Source organism: Lottia gigantea, assembly GCF_000327385.1.
Source record: "Lottia gigantea unplaced genomic scaffold LOTGIsca_8, whole genome shotgun sequence".
Taxonomy (NCBI): domain Eukaryota; kingdom Metazoa; phylum Mollusca; class Gastropoda; family Lottiidae; genus Lottia; species Lottia gigantea.
Window position 1 is genome coordinate 3,840,857 of NW_008710662.1, and position 25,882 is coordinate 3,866,738.

At 29.7% G+C, this 25,882-nt stretch overlaps 1 protein-coding gene across 1 annotated transcript in view; it reads right to left on the reverse strand.

Moving 5' to 3' along the window:
- Positions 1-235: 235 nt before the first annotated feature.
- The window catches only part of LOTGIDRAFT_211133 (hypothetical protein), a gene marked incomplete at both ends in the record, with an annotated part of 38,726 nt that continues 13,079 nt past the window's right edge, over positions 236-25,882 (reverse strand). The window contains 13 exons of the mRNA XM_009067067.1: positions 236-388; positions 6,733-6,873; positions 7,116-7,223; positions 9,037-9,117; positions 9,329-9,467; positions 9,931-9,993; positions 10,421-10,512; positions 10,868-11,041; positions 12,982-13,107; positions 13,486-13,717; positions 15,271-15,427; positions 16,053-16,181; positions 18,024-18,132. Of these exons, the coding sequence (XP_009065315.1) occupies positions 236-388; positions 6,733-6,873; positions 7,116-7,223; positions 9,037-9,117; positions 9,329-9,467; positions 9,931-9,993; positions 10,421-10,512; positions 10,868-11,041; positions 12,982-13,107; positions 13,486-13,717; positions 15,271-15,427; positions 16,053-16,181; positions 18,024-18,132 (1,704 nt within the window). The remainder of the gene's footprint in view (positions 389-6,732; positions 6,874-7,115; positions 7,224-9,036; positions 9,118-9,328; positions 9,468-9,930; positions 9,994-10,420; positions 10,513-10,867; positions 11,042-12,981; positions 13,108-13,485; positions 13,718-15,270; positions 15,428-16,052; positions 16,182-18,023; positions 18,133-25,882) is intronic.

A 25,882-nucleotide genomic window follows, 5' to 3' on the forward strand; every position in this document is an offset into this window, starting at 1 on the left:
ATAATCAAGATATCAATAAAGCTGATAAATTTCAAATTGGATCAAGATATTAATAATAGAAAATAAGCATTACTATATTATAATATTGAAGTTGAATACAATATGGGTTTATTCAAGTATTTACATTATTTCTGTTAACAAGTGAATATTGAAATAGATCTAGTAATGTAAAATGAAATGCTGTAATAAAGAACACAGAGCAATAAAAAAGAGCACTTAAAAATGATGGTTCCATTTACACTGTTACTACAAATTCTGGATTAACATAAGAAAATCCGGAAAATTCTGTCTGATCAAGATTCATTATAAATAATTTATCTGTTGGGGTCATTTTAGGTGCTTCTGATGTGAATTCACGATCAAAATTACTAACATCCTTTCGACTTTTCTGAAATAACAAAAAAAATGATATATGAGGCAAATAATGCAAAAATACTAAATAATGTGTAAAATTAAATTAAAATGGGAGGTATCTTAAAAGGGGGACTAGAGGGTTGGATTTATAGATTTTAAATACCAATCTTAGATTCACAATCTGAAATATGGAGCAATATTTCAAGCCTACATTTTTTGGATACAGTTATATTAAAAGGTAGACAAATATTTTAATGCTTAAATCTAAAATTTGTTTTTTTTTTTTCTGCTTGTCTAGTGAGAAATTAGCTCTAATTGCATTTTGCTGAATTTTCCTGATGATTTTTTTCAATATCAATTACAATTTTTGTATCCACAATCAGTAATGAATATAAGTAAATAACTATCTAACTACCATTTCTCATATAACTTTATAAACCAAAATGTGGTTGCAGAGAGATAGCTCTAAAAAGATGTTTGGGAAACTTCAATATCAAGACTAGAAAGGAGTTCTAAATAAAAATTGAATCATGAGTGCAAATTTTCAACTCTAATAATCAAAATTTTGTTAATTGTCTAATATATACCTATTATATATCTTTCTAAAACTATTTTGGCACATTTGTTTCTGTCACTGTAATATCCCTAACGACCCCCCACGCCCATCTCTCTAAACCTTATCACACAACCTACTTATAATGAGGAATTTTTCACTTTATTCCAAGATACAAAATAAAAAGCACACTGTCAATATCATACTTCTTTATTATATACTGTTTTATTACAAACCTGGACTTTATAAACAGCTTTTTTTAATCAAATTAAAAAACATAGTTTGATACAATGACAATTCAGATTTTTATAACTATGATCACAAATCACAGTACTTATTTTAAGTACTGCCAAAATGCTATCAACAAACTCTGTTTGAAGTAATGTAAGATATGATCTAGCAACCGTTGGTCTAAACATATCAGAGGAGGATTTACAGATTGCTAAAATTACTAGTTCACAGCTTGACCAGCTATGTGAAATGGTGTCACTCTTCATAATGAAGTTCAATTAAGCTCTTTGTTTCACCTCAAGGTAATTAATTACTGAATTTCTTATAACTTTCCTTTGAGTACAAAATAGTAAAAATTACAGTAGTCAGATCAAAAACTAAAAATGTCATTATTTTCAATAGCAGATCTTTCTAATATCTTCAGATATAAAAATTGACAAGTGTTTCTTATTTTAACTTTTTTTTATCAAAATGCAAAACATAAAAAAAAACAAAAACAGCAACAATTACATTCCGTCACACATAATGGGTTAAAGTGAATTAGATTAATGACTGTAGTAAGAGTGGAATAAGAGCTTCAACACAAGAAAGAGGTGCAGTCAAGGTTCAATCCAACTTTAAATTTACATCACATATCTGATTTGGCAGAAGTGATTAGGGTATTATTTTGGTGAGATCACATCTCAGATGGCAGGTGACATTAATGGACTAGCACTGATGTACCTCTACAAGCCTCCAAAACAATTCTTCAAAAGATGTGCTATTCAAAATATGTTGAGATAGTGATATAAAATTATTTGGATGAATAAAAGTAAATCAACTTTTGAATTTGTATGGATTTTGAGGTGAAAGCCTAGAATAGATCAAAGGTCCAGTTTGGTGAATAAGACTGATTATAACTGTAAAATATCTATAAATATGTAGATAACATTATATCTGTCTCTTAACTTGTTTGTTGTAATAACCTGATAAAAATTTGTGTGAACAAAATTGTTTGAAGTAGCCTTAAACTTGAGAAAGTTATAATAAGACTACCCCTTTCACACTGAAGAAGTAATTGGTTCTATCAAGTTTTATTTTCAAATAACTTCTAGTTGCTTTCACACCGGCAAATAAACTTCTTCGATTTTAATCAAATTTTTCTATTCAGTTATAATCAATAATCCAGTTGTGGAGTGCAAAAAGGGTACATCATTACTATTTAGAAGATGCGTCCATATCAATATAATGAGTAAACTTCAGTTTATCAACATCAGTAAGATACAGGCTTAAAAATAGTTTTGTGAAGTTGTTTTACACCAAAATGAAAACAGAAATGTAGAGGAATGGTTTTGAAGTATAGCATGAAGTGTAATTAATCCAAATAAATCGGAACTCTCAAAGAGACCATGGACCTGGTTGGAATAACTTTTGGGTCAGGATATGAAAGTTCTTATTAGGAGATGAATTATCATTATCAAGACGAAACACAATTTGACCTTATTTTGAAGCAAAGATATGACTTTATCTAACTCCATGATGGGAAATGGGTTAACATTGTTGGATTTATACTTTATATTAAATACTGGAAGCACACACAACACACACAAACATCATCATAAAATCATTGAGCATAACTTGAGAACAGGTCTGTAATTGAAAGACTTGGGTCATTTAAAATCATTTCTTAATCACACACACACTCTCTCACACAGTCACACTTAAAGGCAGGCAACAAACATATATCATGTTTATAAACACAGGTTTTCTATCATTGAATATACCAAATCTTCTGTCAAATACAAATCTACAAAATTTTAAAATTTCAATTGGGTCATAATAATTTGATTAGTTTCCAATCTGACTAGATCATTGAAATCTTGTGTTTTGATGTCTCCTGATCTAGAAATAATGTTACCAATATTCACAAAGATTTTAATAAAGTTTTTTCTGAAAAAATTATACCAAATGGCAGTGAGGTTATCAATTGCTTTATTGGCAAGTGCAAGTGAAGGATAGATTGACTTTTTTTTTATATATTTTTCGGCTAATCCTAAAATATATTTTCAAGAAAATACTTAAACATTTACCTTAAATTAACAAAACAACTTTAAAAATCTGTAATTCAATAGTCTTGCCATTTTAAAAGATAACGCCATGAGAACACACTAATAAGAATTTCAAATTCTTTACGACTTACAGAAATTATGACTTTCTTACAGAACTTACAAAACTATTCATATCCTAGTTGTCATGCAGTGTTGTGCAAAATGTATAGTAATGTAAAAAGATAAAGTTAAGTTTGAAAATTACACTCTTTATGAAAAATCTACAGCCAAATAAAAATCAGGAAATTCCTGGAAATCAGGAAAACGATTCCTCCCTGAACTGACATCAATGGAAATAGAAGAACTTCACAATATCAATAAAACTATATATTGTAGACCACCATGTTTAGTCTATATCTGGTTTTAATGAAGTTGGCACATTAATCTTTATCTTTATAAACATCTACATACAAATCATAACCCAATCACTCATTCACCTCACACAGAAATTTGAAAGAGGAGTTTTTGACATCATTGATATGTCAATAGGTCAACTTAGTCATGTTAATGTCATGTAAAATAGAAGAATAAAAAAACCATGATGCATTCATGTTATTAGAATAGAGAAAATAGAAAAATATTAACAAACAAAAACGTAACAAAAATAGAATTAAATGAAATAAAACAAAAAGGAATCACATCAAAATGCTAGTTACATCATAAGTAAAAATGACATGTTGACTTCAGACGGTTTTCGGTGGTACACAAATAAACTTAATAATTTTCAGCCTTCCAGAACAGATCTAGTTGCTACAGGCTGTGTTTTTCAAAAGAAGCTAATTTTTTTGTTCACTTTGATTCTGGAGCCCAACGCTTTTAGAAATATATGTAACTATCATAAATAATCATAATGCAGCTTGCAGGTTAGAACATTGTTAAAAGAAGCTTTGTTTTGAAGAAATATAAAACTATATTTGTTTTTCATTTTCAATATCATGAATTTTTTGCTGAATCAAGTTTCTCAAAAATTTAAATCTATTTTTTATCTTAACAAATTCTTCCAATAATTAATTTTGATAAAAAATGAATTTAACTTTTCTTCCATTTATTTCATGCTGTTAATTAAAACACTCAATGATCAGGCCTACTGAACACAATTAGAAACATTTTGAAAGTGTATTTAAATATTTCAGTATATAATTAGTTAAATCTAATCAGTTCCACTTAATGAACAATAATTAATATTATACTTTAAACAATAAAAATATACAATAATAGAGCGGAATAATAAGAGATAAATAAATTATTATATTTGCTTGATTTGATAAAAATGATATCTAATGGTTAAATACAATTTTAATACCTTAATAATTTGATCCATTCTGAATGGCTAGTTTTAATTTTGATACTCATAACCTCAAACATTACAGCAATAATCAACCTTAAAGGGATTATAAAGAGGTTTCCTAAAAATGTTATGTGTATAGGGGACACTGATAGCATCAATTTGCAGTTCTTGCACTTGCAATTCCACTAAAACTATGTGTTTTATGACATCACTATCATAATGACCTTGCGATAATGATAAAATGCTTACTATTAGTGGAATTGCAAGAGGCACAGACGTCCAACTGAAAATTTGAATGGTGCAAATGGATATCAGCGTTCCTGATACACATAAAAGGTTTAGGAAACCTCTTTAAAATCCCTTTAATGCTTTTGCTTGAAATTATGAATTTTACATTTGTTAAAGAAAGTGCCAATAGAGATATTTCAATGAAATGATTAAGAATTCCAAATTGTGCTGTTCTAATACTTTTAAGGATATACACTAACAGACATACATCAATCACGTTATCCATTCATAAATTTTAATCATATTCGTTGAGCAAATAAAAATATGAATAATGCTATATTTAGGGTATATAAAAAATTATTACAATAAACAATATTAAAATACAGAAAGAAATATTTAAAAAAGAAACAAGAAAAATTAAAAAAGGAGAAATTAAAAACAGTTAGGAATTAAGATTGTCAATGAAATAAGGATTAACGAAAGTAAAGTTCCTGAATGCATCATCGTCTATATTCATTATCACCAGACTGTCGATTGGTGTCATTTTCACAGGCGCTCGAGTAAAATACTTGTCGAAATTCTCAGCTTTCCGTGAATCATGCTACAGAATGAAAAGAGAAAAATAAAAACAAATGAAAAATAAAACATCAAAAATACAGCTAGCTACATATAATTTTAGAATTTTTCAGCCATAAAAAAATTGAAGGCAGTAAATGCTTAATTTTTTAAAAGATACATGTTCATGATGTATTAAGAAAGTAAATAAATGAATAAATAAATAAATGAAATAATGATATAACTATAACTATACTATAAATCATTCTAGCAAACATGCACTCTAATAACTACTAAATATAGTAATAATCTTGGATAAAAAATCTAGGTCATATACTCCAACCTAGCAGCATATTATACTATCATCAGGCATATTTTGTGACTGTAGCAATATCTGTGATTTCCCTAATTTGAAGTAAAAATTTTCTACAAGTCAGTCCTATATCCGAGCTCAAATGATGCGAATTGAACTTTAATGAATCATAAAAAAGTCCTAAACATACAATTATATATTCATTATGGCAACACTCTTTTCACCAAGTGGACTAACTTGTAATTTCTACTGTATCAAGAATTCATTGTTCAATATCAATGTCCAAGAAAATAGAGCCTATATATGATTCACAGTAAATAATACCAAAACTGACTGATAGGGAGAAAACAACATAAGATTTGAATGTAAGAGTAAAATGCAAATAAATCTTTACAACAGTATTATATCTGCAACAACAATCTTTGTATAGCTTTAGATAGACTAATACTCTTTTAAATCACAAACATATAAGATACAAAGTCCTGAGTAAATAGAAGATATAAGAACAACAATAATAGAATATTAAATTTACAATAACAACAGAATCAGTAAACTCTATTCCACTCTTACTTTTATATCATATATCATTTATCCTCCCATATATATATATATTTATACAAAACTTGATTAAATGAACAAGAAAATTTGGCTAAAATTAATGTAACATGTTGGAAAGAAAAATTATCATATCATTTATAAAAATTAAAACAAATTTTAAAAAATAGGCCAACCATTACTTGTATTTCAAAGAAATGGGAAAAATATTAATGTAGATCTTCTGTATTAGAAATTATTTCTGTATGCCTATACAAACCTTCCCAGGTCCCAGGGCCACAAAACATTCTTCATGCTCAGCTTAGCTTTTACTCAAATTCATAATGACCCCCACATCAAGGAAAGGTAAAATTTAAATAATAATGTCATAATGCCAGAAACATTGTTTATTGATAAATAATTTTACCTTTGATAAAATCAGTTTTACACCTGTAATAGTTGCTTCAAATTTTTTAAATTGCAGCTGAGTGTAAAAATAATGGTTTGAGACCCCAAGGGGGCTGTAATTGTTAGTTAGTTAAGCTTCTAAAAACTACTACCAATTCATGAAAATATAAAATAAACTTACAATCTTTGGTTTATATGGTGGTTGAACATCTTTTGTTTCCATATTTATCCAGTGAATTCTTCGGAAAAATGCATGATCTTTAATATCTCTTTCACCATTAGCCCCACAGCCTAAACGCTTAGCAGGGTTCTTATTTAACAGCTGAAAAGTCATACATTAAAATACATACTACATAAAATACTGACATAATAATGAAATGAATTGAAATGATGTGATGTCCATTTTGTACCATTCCTACAACTTTTGTTTACTAATCAAAATGCAATTCCAGTTGTTTTGTTTCTTGTTTTTCTTTTTGTTCACAGAATAAGCAGTTAGTTATCAGGAACAGATGAGACTTCTGATATAGATACAGTAAGTACACCCTTTCATAAACAGCTTACCCCTTTACATATTGACACAGCTTCTTTAGACATGGATTTAGCATAAGACACATTGTGATCTGTGATAGATGTAAATAATTCTTCTTCATCTTCACCATCAAATGGTGGCTGAAAAATAATTCACCATAAAGTAATGAAATGAATTCAATGGGATCAATTATCAATCTCCATATTCAACTCGGTCATCACTTTTCAATAAGCATCAAAAGATGTTACATTCATGAAAACTAAGTAAAGTGGATTGCAGTGTTTCTAAATTGAAACAATTCAAGAGATGTTTTGACATCAATTGTAAGGAAAGAAATTGATTTGAATCAACCTAGTCTGTAATAGAAAGTAAGAGATAGTATTTTGGAAGTCCCTAATTCTCAAACAACATTGTAAATTGTCAATCACTGATTTTAAAACACCCTGTATAACTCATTTCATATCTATCTTATGGATTTTATTGTGGACATGGATTGTAAGTTGTCATATAAAATGCTAAAATTATTTTTGCACGAGAAACAAGTATAAAAGTAGATCCACAGGCTTCGCGAGGTTCTGATGCAATGCGTAACAGTTTTGATTTTACGCTTAAAACTGTGCTGCAAAGTATCGTAACAGTGACATAATATCCTATCATAATTAACTGGATATAGATCGCCCAAATTGTTCCGGTCACATGATCACCAAAGGTCAAGGTCACGATATACGACCCTTCAAAGTATTCATATTTTTCAACCGAAAATAAATAAAAAGCAAAATCAAAATTCAAAACTTGGTTCTCAATATTATTTAGCAATCGATAGTAAATACCATAGATATCAAATTTACACAAATTGGATTACACCCTGAGGCCCCATTTCGATATATTGAAAATTACGCATAGTTACTATAGAAGAAAGTACAAAATTTTCGACTATTAAAAAGCGCAATTTTGATCGAAATATCTAGTGTTATATATCATTTCAAAGGGCAGATGAACACTAGTAAAATTCAATAAGAATTTTTGGTGTATGTAAATAGGTCACGTGTCAGAGCTCTTTGAAGATAAAAATCGTAATTTTCAATCGGCTATAAAACCGGAAGTAAACATTGCACAGCACAAATGAGTATATCACTGGATAGATATCATCAAGAGCAACAAATTTTGTTCAGGCCACAAGGTAACCAAAGGTCAAGGTCACGAAATAGGAGCCTTTGAAATTTTGGACATTACCGAAAAATTTAAACCTGAAATAAAAGAAAAGCAAAATCGAAATTCAAAAATCGGCTTCCAAATTTATTTTCGCAATCGATTGTGATATCCAGATATACCAAAATTATGAAAAACGCTCTATACCCTGAGGCCCCATTTTGAATTTTACAAAAGTTTGACATGTTAATATGGCGGCTACTCTGTTACATCCGGGTCGGATTTTTTGATTTGAAGTTTTTTTTTGTATGGCCATTTGTAACCTATTGCAAAAAAAAATTTCGAAATATCTTTAAAATTCCTGAAGTTGAATTTTATATTTTACAAGCGAATAGCGTCAAAACCGGAAGTGATATCCAAATTTTGAAAATTAGTTTATGTTCGCAATGAAAGTGTCTATCACTCTGTATGTTTTCAGATCGAAATAGAATTGTAGAAGTTAGAAAAAAGGTTAAAAAACTCAAAAATTGGAACTCAAAAAGTCAGCGACAAAAGTCAAAATTGTCGATTTTCTCAATTGCTATCTTGTAGCGCGAAGTAATAAACAGTAAAGTGTGAGCAAAGTCAGACGAGTATTAAAGCTGATTAATGGAAAAAATTGAAAAAGAGCCATTGTCCAACATTTTGACCAGAAAACAACAACAGACAGTCTGTGGCATGTTGCCTTCTTAGAAAACAAGCGAAGGCAAAATTCGAAAAAAAAAAAGTCATTCAAATAACGCACTGCAACTAAAAAATAGATACCTGTCCAGCTAACATTTCATATAATAATACACCATATGCCCACCAATCAACTGATTTACTATATGGTTGGTATAAAACAATCTGAAAAAAAAGATAGAATTTCTTCTCCAAAACTAAAACTTACCAGGTTTTATCATAAATTGTTCCCTTTCAAAGTAGTCGGCAATGACAGAAATTTGCCAGAATTGTGGTAGAAATATACCATTTTTTAAATCATCAAGTGTTATAGAGTATATGAACGATTCTAATACTTTAGAAAGGAATTTGTTGTTGTTGAGTATGATTCCTTTACCTCTGGAGCGATGTAATCTGGAGTACCACAAAACGTTCGTGTTAATTTTTCACCAAACATTCCTTCTTTACACATACCAAAATCAGCTATTTTAATATGGCCTTCACTATCTAACATAACATTATCTAACTTTAAATCTCTGTAATATATAACAACTATTTAGTTAGGAAACTTACAACATCAAAATTTACTGGAGATCATCTAGCAACAAATCAAGTTGTTCTTCAACATTTGAATTTTGGAGACAATTTTCATATAAAACCAAAAAGAACAAGCAGACAAACTACACACTGAGCTACATAATAAGGAAAGTCTCAGGACAGTCAGCTAGTGTATTGGAGTGCAGTTGTGAAGCAAATAGTGAGCATGGGTTCACGAGGTTTGGCCAAGGACTAGATGGAAGAATGATTCAAATAATTCTGCACAAGATTATGTTACAGTTTGAGAAAGCTTGATAAGCATGATAATTAAATGATTCCTCATTCTTTGATCAATATTTCAAAACTATTAAAAATGCTGTTACAGAAAACATCAATTGAAAAGCTTGTTTCATAAACATTGTAATGTCATCAACTTGACATTCATGTCTGATAAGTCCTTACCTATAAACTATTCCTTGTGAATGTAAATAAAATAATCCAATAGCAATTTCTGCAGCATAAAATCTGTAGGATATAAAAAATATTGATTATTCTATAGGAGTATTGATTAGTAGAATGAAATGGCATCATTTCTATCTGTTAGTATGATACTAGTTCTATTTATGTTTTTAAGAGTTAATTGTTGTGAATTCTCATATACAGATTACTATTATTTCTAGATGACAACTGGATAAGCATATTCAAAATTTTATGCTTAAAGAATCATTAGGCATGGGGCAAAACAGAGTGGTCAAGGGGAACTCAAAGGCAAATTTTTTCTCTATAAAATTTGAAAGTGGGGGCCAAAGCTGGGCCAGCCTCAGTTAAGGGTGAGGTGGGTACATAAAAAGTTTCGTAACTCTTTTTTACAAACACTGACACATAGATTCTAGAATAGAGATAATGGCACACTCAAGATTATTCTTTTCTTTTTCTAAATGACTAAACTTACGCAGCTATTGGTTCTTTAAATTTTCCTTCTTGTTGAATTCTATACATTAAATCTCCACCATTCACATATTCCATTACAAAATATAAACGATCCTAAAAGTAGAAAATATATGTATTAGTACATATAGATATTATACAACTGCCTACATAAGCTGCAAGCACAAGTTTATTAGGGTCCCTGAAAGTTATGGTCCCTGAAAAAATGTTCATCTTGTTGAAAAAGTTTATAATAGGAAATACAGTGTATAGTATATTTTTGATTATCCAGTCATTTACCGTTTGTCATCAATGCTAAAATTTACACGTTAAACTGTGATAACTAATACTGATAAGCTTAGCTGAACAATCCCCATACCTTTGAAGAAATGATTGACCTTTGAAAATGGTGAACCATGGCCTTTAAGAGAAGTTTTCTGTTTGAAAAGAGTAATTAACGAACAAGTCTTACCATGGTTTGAAAACATGAATGTAATTGGACAAGGAATGGTGGTTTATTAGCTAGAGCTAAAACCCGTTTTTCTATCATAGTACATTCCACATCATCATCTTGTATAATAACATCTTTCTTCAATATCTTGATTGCATAAAGTTCATCAGTACCTTTTCTTTCAGCAAGTACCACCTTAAATGATATACAAGTACCAAATTTCAGATATTAAAATAAAAGAGTGGTTTATTTTGATCAGCAATGGTTTGAATTTTTTATCAAGTGACACACATCTTATATACACTTTGTTTACTCATCTTTCTATATTTCAAAGCAGAATTTTCTGCTGGAATTTGCATCCAGAAGTTTTTTGTCAAATGGGGGATGCTAAAAGGGATTGTAAAGAGGTTTTCTAAACTTTGGTGTTTTGGGCACATTTGCACCATTCCAATTTTCAGTCAGAGGTCCGTGGTTCTTGCAATTCCACTAAAAGTAATGTATAATGTCAGTACCACAAAAGCTGTTATTGGTATTTAAGGACCTTGGTGATAGTGACATCATACAATGCATAGTTAAGTGGAATTGCATGAAGCACAGACATCTGACTGAAAATTAGAATGGTGAAAATCAATGCTATTATCAATAAACAGAACACCATGAGCAGAAAAAATGGAAAGAAGAAATACAGATACACTGCAGTAACCTCAAGTGACATTTGATTGAAGAGTGATTTATGAATTGTTTATACAGTATAGCCTTGTTCACAATATTGACTGATATAATCTTATGTTAAATGTTTATACAGGCATGTTCTACTAATCAATAACCATTTTATTATCAAAAATATCTTTAATATGAATTTCATGTTAACATCATTTCACATCAATTCTTATCGATAACCAGTTCAAATAATTAATTAAACACATTGCTAGCTGCTATATGGTTTGATCATATTCTCTTTTAGTATTGACATTGTGGACTAAGTCTATAATATGACAATTCTATATCCATCTCTCTTTTCAATACATACAGGTAGACTTTTTTAATATTTCAATCATGAGAAGTGGAATGAAAATTAAGCTGTAAGCAATCAATAAAACATACAACCTCACTTTAGAGACTTTAATGGCTATTTATAATTTTCAATTAATCATTTCTACCCTAAAGCTTTATTTATTTAACATCATATCAAATACTGATTGTTAAATCAATTTTCAAGAAACATGTGAAAAACTTACAATTGGTAAGCTCTTGAACCTTGTCATGTTTTAAAACTATGTATGATAGATTGCTTACAGAGAGTGAATAATTGATAAATAGAACAAGATAGATCATATATTTAATAGAAGTTGGAAAAGTAGTAATAAAGAACATTAAAATGTAAGGTAAGGATAAGTCTTATAGATAGCAAGGATAGACTAGCAAGGATAGACCAGAAAGCATGTAAGATTGTAAGGTCAGATTAGAAGACAAGACCAACCAAAACCCGAAATCCAAAACAAACTTTTGGTAAAACAGCTGATATAGCTGAAAATATCTGAATTTTAATATAATTATAACATATCAACATGTGATAAACTGAATTTATTTGTGAGAGCCAGATTATAAAGAAAGAAAGATAGAGCATAATTAAATGGTGAATAGTAAATAGTTAGAAGGATAAACCATTAAAAAGTTAGCAAAATACCTAAAGACACAAAAGATGTAAAAATAGCTCATAAAGGATGTACCAACAGATCTAGATACATGGAGGGGTAGAGTTTAAATGGAAAGATTTAGGATATATCTTAAAGTATAGATCATAAAGCATGATAAGACAGATGGTGTGTTTGGAAGGGTAGATCATATAGCATGTAAGAATAGTCATAAAGTATGCATGAAATATTGTTATCAAGAGTATTTGAAGTGAAGGTGATTTAAAAAGCAGCATAAATTCTATAGATAAAATTACAATTGATTCTGGAATGTCAGTTGAGAGAAGAAACACTTATGTTGACATCAACTCTCTATATATTAATTGAAATCCACTTTTAATTTACTGCTACATGAGAATGGTGATCAATAATTCAGCAGATATTGTGGTTCCATTTTATTTTCATTATGTGAGCATTAGATAATTAATGTCAAACACTCACCTTTCCAAAACTACCTTTTCCTAAAACAGTGAGAAAATTAAAATCACTAGCTCTAACTATATCTTGTTTTGATATATTTTGTGCATTATCTGGTGGCTGTATTTTTCGTTCTTGAATATCTGTTTTCTACAAAAGAGAGCAGTCAAAAATTGTTGGTCAAAAACAAAACTTATTTTATTCATTGAAAGTATACAGCTAAACAATTTTTTCAAAAACTAAACGCAATCTTCAAGCTCTTGCTGCCAGAGTAGAGTATATTTTACATTCGTCAATAACAATAATAGCAGCAGCAATCATTTCTTGATGACTATCAGGTTAAATTCTTTCATCAATTTTAACTCTTCTTCTAGACTATGATATAAATATTTCAAAATATGGTCTCAGAATTGGTTAACATTTTTGCGAGTTCAAAACTTTTAATCATGCATTATAAAATACAATTTTCAATTGGGGGTTAATTTTATAGATTATAGTTTAGTTCTACTCAGCAGCTGACTTGTTTACCTGCATTCTACTTCTGAGCTCTTGAATGGTAGGAGTAACTTCATCTGTAACAGGTATTCCATAGAATTCTCCTTCTTCTTGATTGAGCAATTTAAACCAGCCATCTACTGGGTTTTTGATTACTTCTGATACTCCAAATGATAATGATCCCATAAAATCATTCCGCGACGTTCTGTCCCAATCCCAAACCTCAAACGAGATTCTCTTTGAGTGATCTTCAGGGGACAAATCACTAGAGAATGGGAGAAAATAAATATACAGTTGCAGTACATATAATATACTTCTTTTTCACAATGTCAAGCTATTACGATTTGCATTTAATACCTTGACTTCAAAAATTTACTGTTGTGGGCTCTGATTGGCTGTGTGCGGTACAAATCTCTCCATTTACAAACATCCATGATACAAGAAAGTAAGCTATTTGTAGTCAAGGTATTAGACACAGTTCACAAAAGATTGACATTGTGAAGATGACATGTACGTATAAATTATAAATTAAATATGTAAATCTATCTGATCATTGTTCAAATCAAATATGTATGAAATCATTAATGAGCATTTGGCATGCAGTTTGATTAGTCTGGTTCCAGTCTCTTGAGAAAGAAATATCATTTTATATCATTAGACTAAGTAATATTAGTTATAGTACACTGACAGGCTGTTCCTAGGATATTAATGTTCCTATGTTATCAATAATATTTACTGAAAAGTTCTAGTGAAATTTGATCAACAATCTTTCACACCAAATTTTAGTTTTGACTAATCAAGTTAAATTTCATTTGCATTTTAAATACTAAAGATAGTGGACCACAGCATATAGGCCCACCACGCCATGCGGATTGTAAAAACAAAACATCCATTTTAAGTTAAATCAAAATCGGTTGAAAACTAAGAGAGGAATAGCATATTAAAGATTTGAAAACTTGATCTTCATTTTATGAATATGTATACACATACCAAATTTCATTTGATTCCATCAAAAAATCTAGTTTTTAGAGCGTTTACAAGCAAATGTTGACAGACAGACGAGCCGACAATATACGTCCACATAGAGAGATGTGGGCGTATAAAAAGCAATTCCAACTGTTAATGGTGTATTTCGATTATTCAGTCTAATTAAAATTAGGCCTATATTCCGTTTGTATTTTATTAGCTTCGTTTCGAATGTTTTATTAGCTATCAGCTTTGTACGTAAGCGATTTCAGTGGTTACGTACAAAGCTTATAGCTAATAAAACATTCGAAATGAAACTAATAAAATAAGAACGGAAGTTAGATCTGATTTTAATTAGACGGTCGATTGTTAATCGCTTATTGATCTTTAGTCTGCCATCGATAATCAATCTCAAATTGTTAATCGATACCCAGCACTAATTAAGGTAAGTCTCAATGAAAGCACTGGCCTAGGTCACAGAGCAATAGATAAACTTATCTTAAGTGTTGTAGACTTCAGATCAATCTTGTCATTGACATTAGTTCTGTAAGGTTTTAGAGATCGCTGAGAGTTTCTGTATATTTCTAGCTTGACATAAAATTCTCATGAATAATATAAAACTTGATTTAATTCACAGATCATTGTAATAGATTTTAATTTTGGCTAATCATAGTAAATATTGGATCTAAAAGGGGTCATTTTGACTCACAAATTGCGATGCTGCTTAAATTGAACCCTGTACTATATAAATTGTTTACCAGTCAACTCTATATCTCTATACAAACTTTTTATATAACCAAAAATAATATTAAATATCCCTGTATCTAATTGCAGAACATTTAAAGAACTTACAAGGTAAAGGTTTCTTGCCAACATGGATTTAAACTGGCTTTAATGGTTTTGGTTTTTCTTTTAGATTTATGAGAATCATCTGGAACTAACTTAATTTTACAGTATGGATCTGCTAAACCATTAGGGTCCATTGGACAAAGATTCTTGCCCTCTCGAACTAGAATTCACAAGAGATACATATATAAATAAGTATATTATATTTCTCGATTCTTGATTAACTTGAGAAGAAAGTGACAGATCCCTCAGGAATCGAGAGTGAATATGTAGACAGTTGATATCAATATCTTGAATATCAAACCTTACAACAATCACCAACCTGTATGTTAGAAGATAGGAAATAATCATACTCTACGTTGGTGGAGAGTCAACTTTGAGATTTAGAACATTCTCATTTAAAATTCTCATTAAGCATACAAATTAAAGAATTCACTAGAGTAGTAAGGTCACTTCTTGGGTATTGAGAATTCCTTAACTGCTGGAGACCAAAAAGATTAGAGGTAAATGGAATCTGGTCTGATTGGTTAACAAACCAGCAAAAGCATCAATGAAACAAATCCTCAATGAACTAAATCCTTCTAAAACTCTTATCTTTCCTATTATAAAGCTGAAACAATCAGTAAAGTCGTAGTAATACCCCTGTATCCAAATTATTCTCCAGAAATAAAAAATGTCTGAAAAGTCCAAAATTAATTAGACACAAGAAGAAAGTTTGCAAGTTTTATCAAGGATTTTGGGACTTTTGTATACTCTATTCATTTATCATATAAACAATAAACACCCACCCTCAACAACTAATTTATTTCCTTGAGGTTTAATAATCAGATATATACGTCCTCTACGTTCAGTAAAATCAATACCACATAATTTTGGCACATGTTTTTCACATCTTTTATGAACATTCATATCACAGGCTGAAATATAGAAAGCAATTTCAATACATATTGACTTCATTATTAACAAAAAACACAAGATCAGTGAAATACATTCTGTTTAATTTCATTTCTTTCTGACCACAGAAAATGTTTCATTTTGGAAACGAAATATATTCATGCTAATAATCACAAATGAAAGTATATGCATTTTGTAATTCCATTGATTGTTTTTTTGCTTAAGATGCTCAAAATTAAATTCAGCCATATCACTGATTCTACTATGATCAAGTGTGATTCAGCCACATTTCAATTGAAATGAACTGTTTGCAATCATATGGGAATGCATTTTGGAAATTAAAGAATATATTGAGCAAATAATTTGCACACTTTTAGAACTTATACAATACACAATGGTCATAATGGTTGCTCACTACTATCTTGTCAAATTCTGCTGGCTAGTTGAACATATTGATTCTAATTGCATTAACTTAATGTGTATTACTAAAAAAATTAATATTTTCTTTACGCCATTCCTTTTACAAATATCTATAAAATAGTTCTAATGGACTGAAGGGAAACCCTAGTTAAATGCTACATATACTGATAACTGATTGTAAAAATAACCTTGCACTTCCCTTTCAATTTTCATTTTAGTAATAGTTGTGTTAAAAAACACCTTAATAACTATCATGACATGAACTGTACCTAAATTGTGTTCCTTAAAGACCACCTGATGCCTTCCTGCAATTGATTTATTTTAACATTTATAATGAAGTAGTAATTATCTTGACCTACTGTATTTTTAATGAACTTCAAATTGATTTACAACTAATCAAGACACAATATATAGTATTCTTCTATATTTCCATATGTTCTCTTACTCAAATCAAAATAATACCATTGCAATTGTGTATAGTCTTTTAAAGATTATTCATACCCATTTGGGCACACAAAAAAACAATTTTGAGAGGAATATTGTTCTAGACTATTTGGGCATCGAAAAATGAATAATTTTTTTCAACTGTCAAGGTACTTTGCAAATGCACAGATGTTGTGCTCCAGTGTTAAAATTATTTATATAGATTTTTACATCATGATGGTAGAGTTTTATATTATAATACAGTATTTGTAAGAACATTAGTTAAGAAGAATAATATGATAAAAGAGAATCAGTGCTTTAAGCAGAATCCTCTTGGTATTTTATATCTAGAGAGAATTAATATGACAACAACTTTGATATAAAACATTGCTTTTGTTCTTTTATGTGTGATTGGACAGACTTAAGATCTTTTCTAGCCATTTTTAGCTCAATAATTCCACAGCTTATTATAGTAACATTTTTACACAGCTTATAATGTCTGTATGTAACCTACATCAGTGGAACTCCAGTAATTCCTGACAATAGAAATATCCCAGTAAATCAGAGTTTGTTCTTTCTAAAATGCCAGGAAACTATTTAAGCAATAAAAGAATAATGTTTTCAACATAAAGGACATTAATATAGAACATGTTTTATTCTTTGTTACTTTTGATATATGAATATTCTCAACAAATTTTATTGCTCAAATATTCTCTGATTTTGAATATTTTAACTTCTGAAAAAATACTGCATTTAAGCAGTGAAAATTGTAGATTGTTTTTTTGGCAAAGCTCAAGAGCAGAGTTTACTTAAATAATAAAATATCTTATCATATTATATGGGATTTTGAACTTAAAAAACCGAGAGATTTAAACAAAATAATTATTGTCTTAGGGGCTAGGGAATATTTTAGCTATTGTCTAAAGCTGATAGACGGAATGTGGCCTCACGAAAAATGAAATTACATGCTGAAATGTCTGGTATATAATCATTATGATGACCTCTATATTAAAATTACTGACCATCACATTTAAGACCTTGATGTAACAGACCATATAATAATGAACCACAATGGTCACAAAATGTCGGACTGCCATAGGAATGAACTTTAAACTTATGTAAATTGGTAGCCTGAAATAGAAGAAGATAATGATTATATGAGAATTTTAAATCACTAGAGAATTCTAGACATTTATATCAATCCAGCTCTAATGGAAAAGTGTTAAAAAGAGAACTTAAAATCTTTGTAGAATTTTGAAATTTTAAGTGACAATTGTGAAGTTATCTTTGGTGAGCGATTGCATGTGATATATTTTGATTGAACTTCGTCAGGTAACATACACCCACTGGAATTTTTGTTTAAATAAAAAAAAAATGGCAACCATCAAATATTTAACCTAAAGTCATACACATCTACACAAATCAACAAACATTGGATGACATTAACATTTCATGTGAGCATATAAAAATTGGATTTTTGTTTTTCACAATCGAAAATCCAATAATTGGACAAATATTTTTTGAAAAGTAAACAAATGCAATTTGCATTCAATGATAGTATAAGAGCGCTTTACTTTTCAAAATATAAAATCCAATTCAACATACATCTCAAATTCATACAAAGCCCATTCAGTCTCTTTAAAATCTGATGAAAACTGAGTCTTTTCACTTCATCTTGAAGGCCATATCATTTTATTATTATGCTTTTTAAATGAAGTAAACAGTTACTTGTAAAATCAATGGGATTCGGACAACTTTGTTTGAGAAATTCATATAAGTGAATCATGGATATCTTTCTTTAAGTTTATCATGTATCTGCTCAAATCAATCCAGTATGTGCAGAATAAAATGACCAGTTTATCTAGTTCTATAAATCCCATAACCACAGGATGGAGTGATTATTAATTCAGACTCACTGGCCTGTAACCAGTTTAGATATTTATTCACTGGTTTCAAATGTTTCCACTTGACTTGATAAGTTGTTGAAACTTTCAATTAATGAATTGACATGTTTATAAGTACTGTACACACTGAATATTCATCAATTACTACCCATGTTTTTTATTGATAACATAGTGAATCGTTTTGGCAGCCAAAATCCTTCATACAGTAACAGCTTTTATTAAGAGGTACTTTTACTTGTTGTGCCTTTATTCTTACCCAAATTGTATGTTTCATATAAAGATACACTTGACATTCAACTTTTCAAATTCAAAATCAAAAGTACCCACAATTCAATTAAAATGTCAAATTAGACAGTATTCTAGTCATGATAATAACTGCACCATGAGAAAGTCTAGTCTAGATTAGTTTGGCTCAGCTAGTTAAGTAACAAATGAAGACAACTGCCTTCAGGGCCTCCAGCACCTTCTTAAGTGAAGCAACTTCCAGTAATCTGAGTGATATATGTCTTATAATCAAAGACTTTGGAAAAATCAAAGGGAATGTAGCATACCAGTCTGAACATAACGCACACCAAATAGATATAAGCAAGGTTTTACTTTCTGTTTTAAAGGGACAATAATCAAATATTAGACTAGTCCTCGATTCCATGAGCCTAAGTTAACTGGGTAAGTGTTTTAGAGCATGAAATTTCTTTTCATCTTGGCAAGAAGACATATATTAAAAATAAGCAATAATTCTCCTTTAAAGTGGAACTGGAAATTTGAACCCTGTTTCTCCCAGATTTTTTTTTTAGTAACGGGCTCTTTAAATACACACAATTAGAGTACTGGCTTTGATATAATAAAATAAAGAGTGATAATGCCAATAAACAGACAAATTCTAGAGAGAGTTGACTTTCTTTATATTCATAAAGTTTTCTGTTTATAGCTATCTACTGTAGTCTCTATGTAATATAATATTATAGCTATGTAATAAGTGTGAAACTGTGGCAGCACAATGTGAAGAAGAAAACGTGCACATTACACATTTAAAGGAAGATTAAGAAAGTAAAAGATATAAAATCAATAAAAGAACAAGTATAATATATCAAGTGTTGAAAGTATTATTGGCTATAGGGAAGAGTGATCTCCAGAGATTAATTAACAACTAGCCAACACCAGGCAAAAGGATGTTCATTTCAACACCTAGTTATGAATAAATAATGACTTTATTCAACAACTTGTCAATCTTATCCTTCTACCATCATTAACATTGCTAATATTCACCACAAATATTTCAATATCATTGTTGAAATATTCACACCATTTATATACAGATATCATGGAATTCCCTCAACATTAATAACATTAACAAGTATATGTCTAGAACATTTCATTATAAAACTTGTTAATAAGTGATGACCATCGTTAGAAATTATTTATATACTAGTAGTTTCATCTTTGGGACAAACAAAACAAATGTGGAGTGACATTTTCCCCAATTTTCCATATAAGTTTTCATTCCATTTTGACAAGCGATTTACATATTTCCAGACTTTGTTTGTTTCATTTTGTATATCAGCAATATTTGATTTTTTATACATTAGCCTGAACTTTTTGCAACTAGATAGGCCTTGCAATTGACTGATGTTACTCTGAACTATGAATGAAACATTCCAAACTGTGAACTGTGATAGCAATTCTGAACTATGATTGGAATTCTGAACTGCAATTGGAACTCTGAACCATGATTGTAACATTGAACTGTGATTGTAACATTGAACTGTGATTGCAAATCTGAACTGAGATTGCAACTCTGAACTATGATTGCAACTCTGAACTATGATTGCAACTCTGAACTAAGATTGCAACTATGAAGTGTGATTGCAACTATGAAGTGTGATTGCAACTATGAACTGTGATTGCAACTCTGAACTGTGATTGCAGCTATAAACTATGATTGCTACTCTGAACTAAGATTAAAACTCTGAACTAAGATTAGAACTGATTAAAACTCTGAACTATAATTAGGACTCTGAAATTTGAATGAAGACAGAACTATGATTGAGACTTTGAACTGTACCGGTATTTGGAACTCTGAACTATAATTGCTACTGTTGCATTCATGCACACATTCTGACAACATTTTTTGCTGTGACTTTCTTTGTCCAAAAAACTCTCTGACATGCAGTATCATATCAGACATTTAAAAAATTAAAAATCCTTTTCAGACAGTCCCTTTGATATTGATGGCATTCATGAGCTATTACATAGATTGTGGTTTGATGTGAAAACCAGGTGTTGTTAAAAGAAAACTTTTCACAAATTCTGATATTTCACCAAGTTTTACTATAAAAATGTTAGTATTCTTTAAATTATGGCTTGTACATGTCAAATACAACATTTCGCTAGCCTCATATCTATCAGTTCAAGCCAACACAGTCAAATCTGAAATTATATTTGCTAGATATATCTGACCTAACAACCTTTTCATATTTTTTTTACAGCCATATCATTTGTCAAATCAAAATGAAGTCAACCTTAGTGTATTTTTAATTTCACATTATATTATTATGAAAAACAATATTTGAAATCTTGATATCATAAGTACATGACATCTGCTGCAGAGTTCAATCTAGATAAAAAAAGTTTGATAAGCAGACGGTCACACCAATTCTTGTTTTTGTCTGATCAATAACTTTGATTTAACTTTCATAATTATTTAGAAGCAAATGAAAGTATCAGGTTTTATGTTATAAATCGCTATATTACTATACACTAAATTCATCTATTTACTAATGATTGCGAATCCATTTTGAGGGTTTATTTTCAAATATTTCTGACTACTTGTACCCTCAACCATAAAAAACTATCACATGGTTTCTTTTGACCCAAGATTGACAATAATAATGTGAAGAAGTAATATAAATGTTTAATGGACATGTTTTGATAGTTTGTGTGTGTATGTGTGTAATATAGGAGATTCAGTAATCCAAGACTCCTTCATTATGTAATACAATTAGAGATTAAGCATACTTTACTGGTAAGTTTGTTCTATTTGTGAAAAAACGATAAATTTGAATGCAATCTTCTAATGAAAAAAAACTGACATATCTAATGTTGAAAAACTGACTTGTATCTAATGGTGAAAACTGACTTAAATCTAATGGTGAAAAACTGACTTAGTTCTAATTGTGAAAAACTGACTTAGTTCTAATAGTGAAAACTGACGTATATCTAATGGTGAAAAACTGACTTATATCTAATGGTGAAAAACTGACTTAGTTCTAATGGTGAGTTCTAATGGTGAAAAACTGACGTATATCTAATGGTGAAAATTGACTTATATCTAATGGTGAAAAACTGACTTATATCTAATGGTGAAAAACTGACTTAGTTCTAATGGTGAAAAACGGACATATATCTAATGGTGAAAAACTGACATATATATAATGGCAAAAAACTGAAATATCTAATGGTGAAAAACTGACAATTTTGATTACAGTTTTATCTTAAAAGAGTCAGAGTCACTTAGTTAGCCAGTATTAGTTATCTATAGTATCCTATCAACTGAATCAAATCTTAAAGTTACATGGTGTCAACAACTTTAGTCCTGTTAATCTCAATTTCTATTTGACTTAACCTATCTTCATGTTTCTATTGACATCCACACAATCTATACTGATTAATTCAATAGAAAGGACAGATCGATTTTCATTGGTAGACAAATATTTGAGAGTGTGTTAGAATCTCGTCTCCACTAGTAGTCTTTTCAAATATTCCTTAATCTATGTCAAAACAAGAACCTATCACGTCTAATGGCGCCACAAAAATCTCGACATTTAAAACATCAAGACAATGTCAGTCTGACCTTATTTTCACTTGGCTTTTAAAGTGAAACAAAATGTTTTTATCCTCTGCTATATTAAAATATTAATTATTCAGTTTAATCTCAGTGTGTGTTAAAGAAATGGCCCCAGATTTACTGACACAGATCTCCATTGTTTGTGACTACAGTTAAAGTGGTTTTATGTGGTTAAATAAATCTACGCGAAACAAAAAAGTTATGTTCATTTGCTTGCAAACTGTGCAAATTACATATCTAAATGCATGTTGGAAAATAAAAAATTAAAACTAAATTTTCAGTTATTAAAGACTGCTTTACACTGCTGTTAATGCAATGAATTGAACCTCCTTTTGTGATTAACAGCCATTTTTCCAACAATCACTTGAGCTACAAACTTTAAACTTCAGTAGAATCTTCTGCTTGTATAGATCTATACCAAGTATATATAATGCAAATTCAAAGACTGGGTCACACCTCCTACCTTGATTATTTAAGATCCAAACAGAAAATCAGGGAGAATAAAATCCATTTGATAGCCATGTTGTCTAACCAAGTTATAACATGATAAAGACTAAGTTTTATTGTGTTATTCCATTAAACCTCCTTTCTAATTATTGACTATCCTAATAAAAAACATACCACCTTATGTTCCACTTGTTTTATTTTCCACAAGGCCTGATAATGAGAAATAGGGTAAATGAAATTACAACAGCATGTAATATGATCAAAGCCTGGCTGTTGTTTGATTAATTCCATGCATGTATGCGTATGAAAAGAAAAACGTAAGCAAAAATCCATGAATACATCATATCAAACCAAAAGAAATTGCACACTTTATTTATCAAAGTGGACAAAAACTATGTGCATGAAAACGAGTAAATTAATGTTTATTATCCTACTGCATTGTACTCTGACTCAATATCATGTTCTTTATGAAACATAGCCCGGGACAAAACATTTCTAATACTCAGCTAAAAATTTAAATTCATAATGCCTCTTGCATCAAGGAAAGGTTAAATTTGAAGATTAATGTGATAATGCCAGAAACATTGTTCCCTAAGGAATATAGATTGATATATTTTTTCTTTAAAACAATCAGTTATGCTTCTGTAATAGCTTCTTCAAATTTCAATGAGATCTCAGCCAAATCTCATGGCTTTATGAAACTTGACAAAAATAAGTTTAAAGCCACCATAAATGTATGAAATATGACCAATAATAGTCCTCAGAATATTGCTAAAAGCAGAAATCACAGAAAACCAAATTGCTTTAACTATGACTAGGGTCAGAAAAATATATGTTCTTTTGGCGAAAAAAATGAAATTTCACATATTTTTTAATCATACAATTTTTTTGATTGATCTTCTATACAGATCCTAACTGAAGTTTATATAGAATACAATGTACTTTCAAGGATTTTATTAAGTTGATATTTTTCTTGATTCGTTAAGATAATTATATTCTAATAAGTCTAATTAATCATCACAGCTAGTTCACCACAGACCTGTCTTAGCCAACTCCTGATCAAAGTACTTTGTCTAAAAGCATTAAGTCACTTTGACAACAAATACTTTTAAATTGGCTAAAAGATCACAGACATCAATTTTAAAGTTTCAGGGTCAAAACAAATATAAACTATAGTAGAATTTAGTGGTTCACTATATCAATGAAGTACACTGAGGATAAAAAAAAAATAGACATTCATTGTTTGTGTATAATTATGCTAAAATAGAGAAATTATATGATAATTAATATATATAATTGATAGTTATTGTTAACTTATCTCATACTATTTATATAATCACTATTTAATTTAATAAGCTTCCAATAGATAGATAGACACAATTTACTTTGTGTACAGAAACAAGAATTGATGTTCAGCAGCACCTGAACAAAGTTTCTTTATCACTTTAAATAACTTGACAAAGGGGCACAGTATACGATCCAATTTTAATTTCAATCACAAAATAAATAAATAACATCCAAAAAACTAAAACTGGCTTCAATTTGGCATATATAACTACTAAATAATACAATTATCAACAAAAAATTGTGTAATGCTTATATTGGGTGAAAGTCAAATGAAAATAATTATTTCCAGAAAGGGTAGTTTTTACAGGATCCATGGCATTGAACATTATCAGAATATAAAGTAGCCAAAAAGAATGTATTGTTCAATACTTTTACAAATAATGCACTATCTAAAGATTCTAGACACTCTGTATATCTGTGGACATGTGTTTTGAATATGATATCCAGTATCAGGATAGCTATCTTGATTTAAATGAATGGACAAATTAAATAATTACATTAGTAAAATAAATACTAGGTATAAATTATTTATGAGTATATCTATAGCCTTATTCAACTCAGAATAATATTCAAAGACTGGCTCAAGTCAAAACTTTGGACAGTTTTTTTGAAATTGTGTGTTATCATCTGTCTTTTTCACTGAAGGTTCCCTGACACCATAGCAATCACCAGTAGCATATGGCTGCAAATAAAATAGGCATCATAAGTTTTGTACTCTCATGTAACTTATATGTGAGTTGCGTTCAGAACTCGTGACCACTTTTATTCTTTCCAGCCATATGTAAGTAATAATTGCTATGGTGTGAGGGTACCTTTAAGTATTATATTGATTTATGAAAATACACAGTTTTTTTTTGTAAAAATAAGGTGAGGTTATACCCTTAAATATTATATATTACACCTTTAGAGATGGATCCCTGCTGAATAAAATTTATTTTATCTTTTGATCAGGTGGTGTTTATAATGAATACTACATGTCTTCTTAAGGATTGTACATATAAAGTTAAGTGTCTCTTCCTCAGAGATTCTCTTCTTAATGAGATAATTATGAATTAATTAGAGATAAACTGATATATTTCACAACTACATCAGCTATACATTATATTTACATGAGTATTAGTCTGTCATAGAAATATTTAATGAAATGAAAGAAACCATCATAGTCTGAAAAATATTTTGAATACATACTAGCATCTTATTTGTAGATGAAGTGATAAGATGTGAAGAATGAAATAATACAGAGTTCTACATCCACTTTTCTGCTATACATTATGCTTATGAAAAGGAAAACACCCGGCCATGAGGTTAATTTTTCTAAGACTTTGCCATTAAACACTTT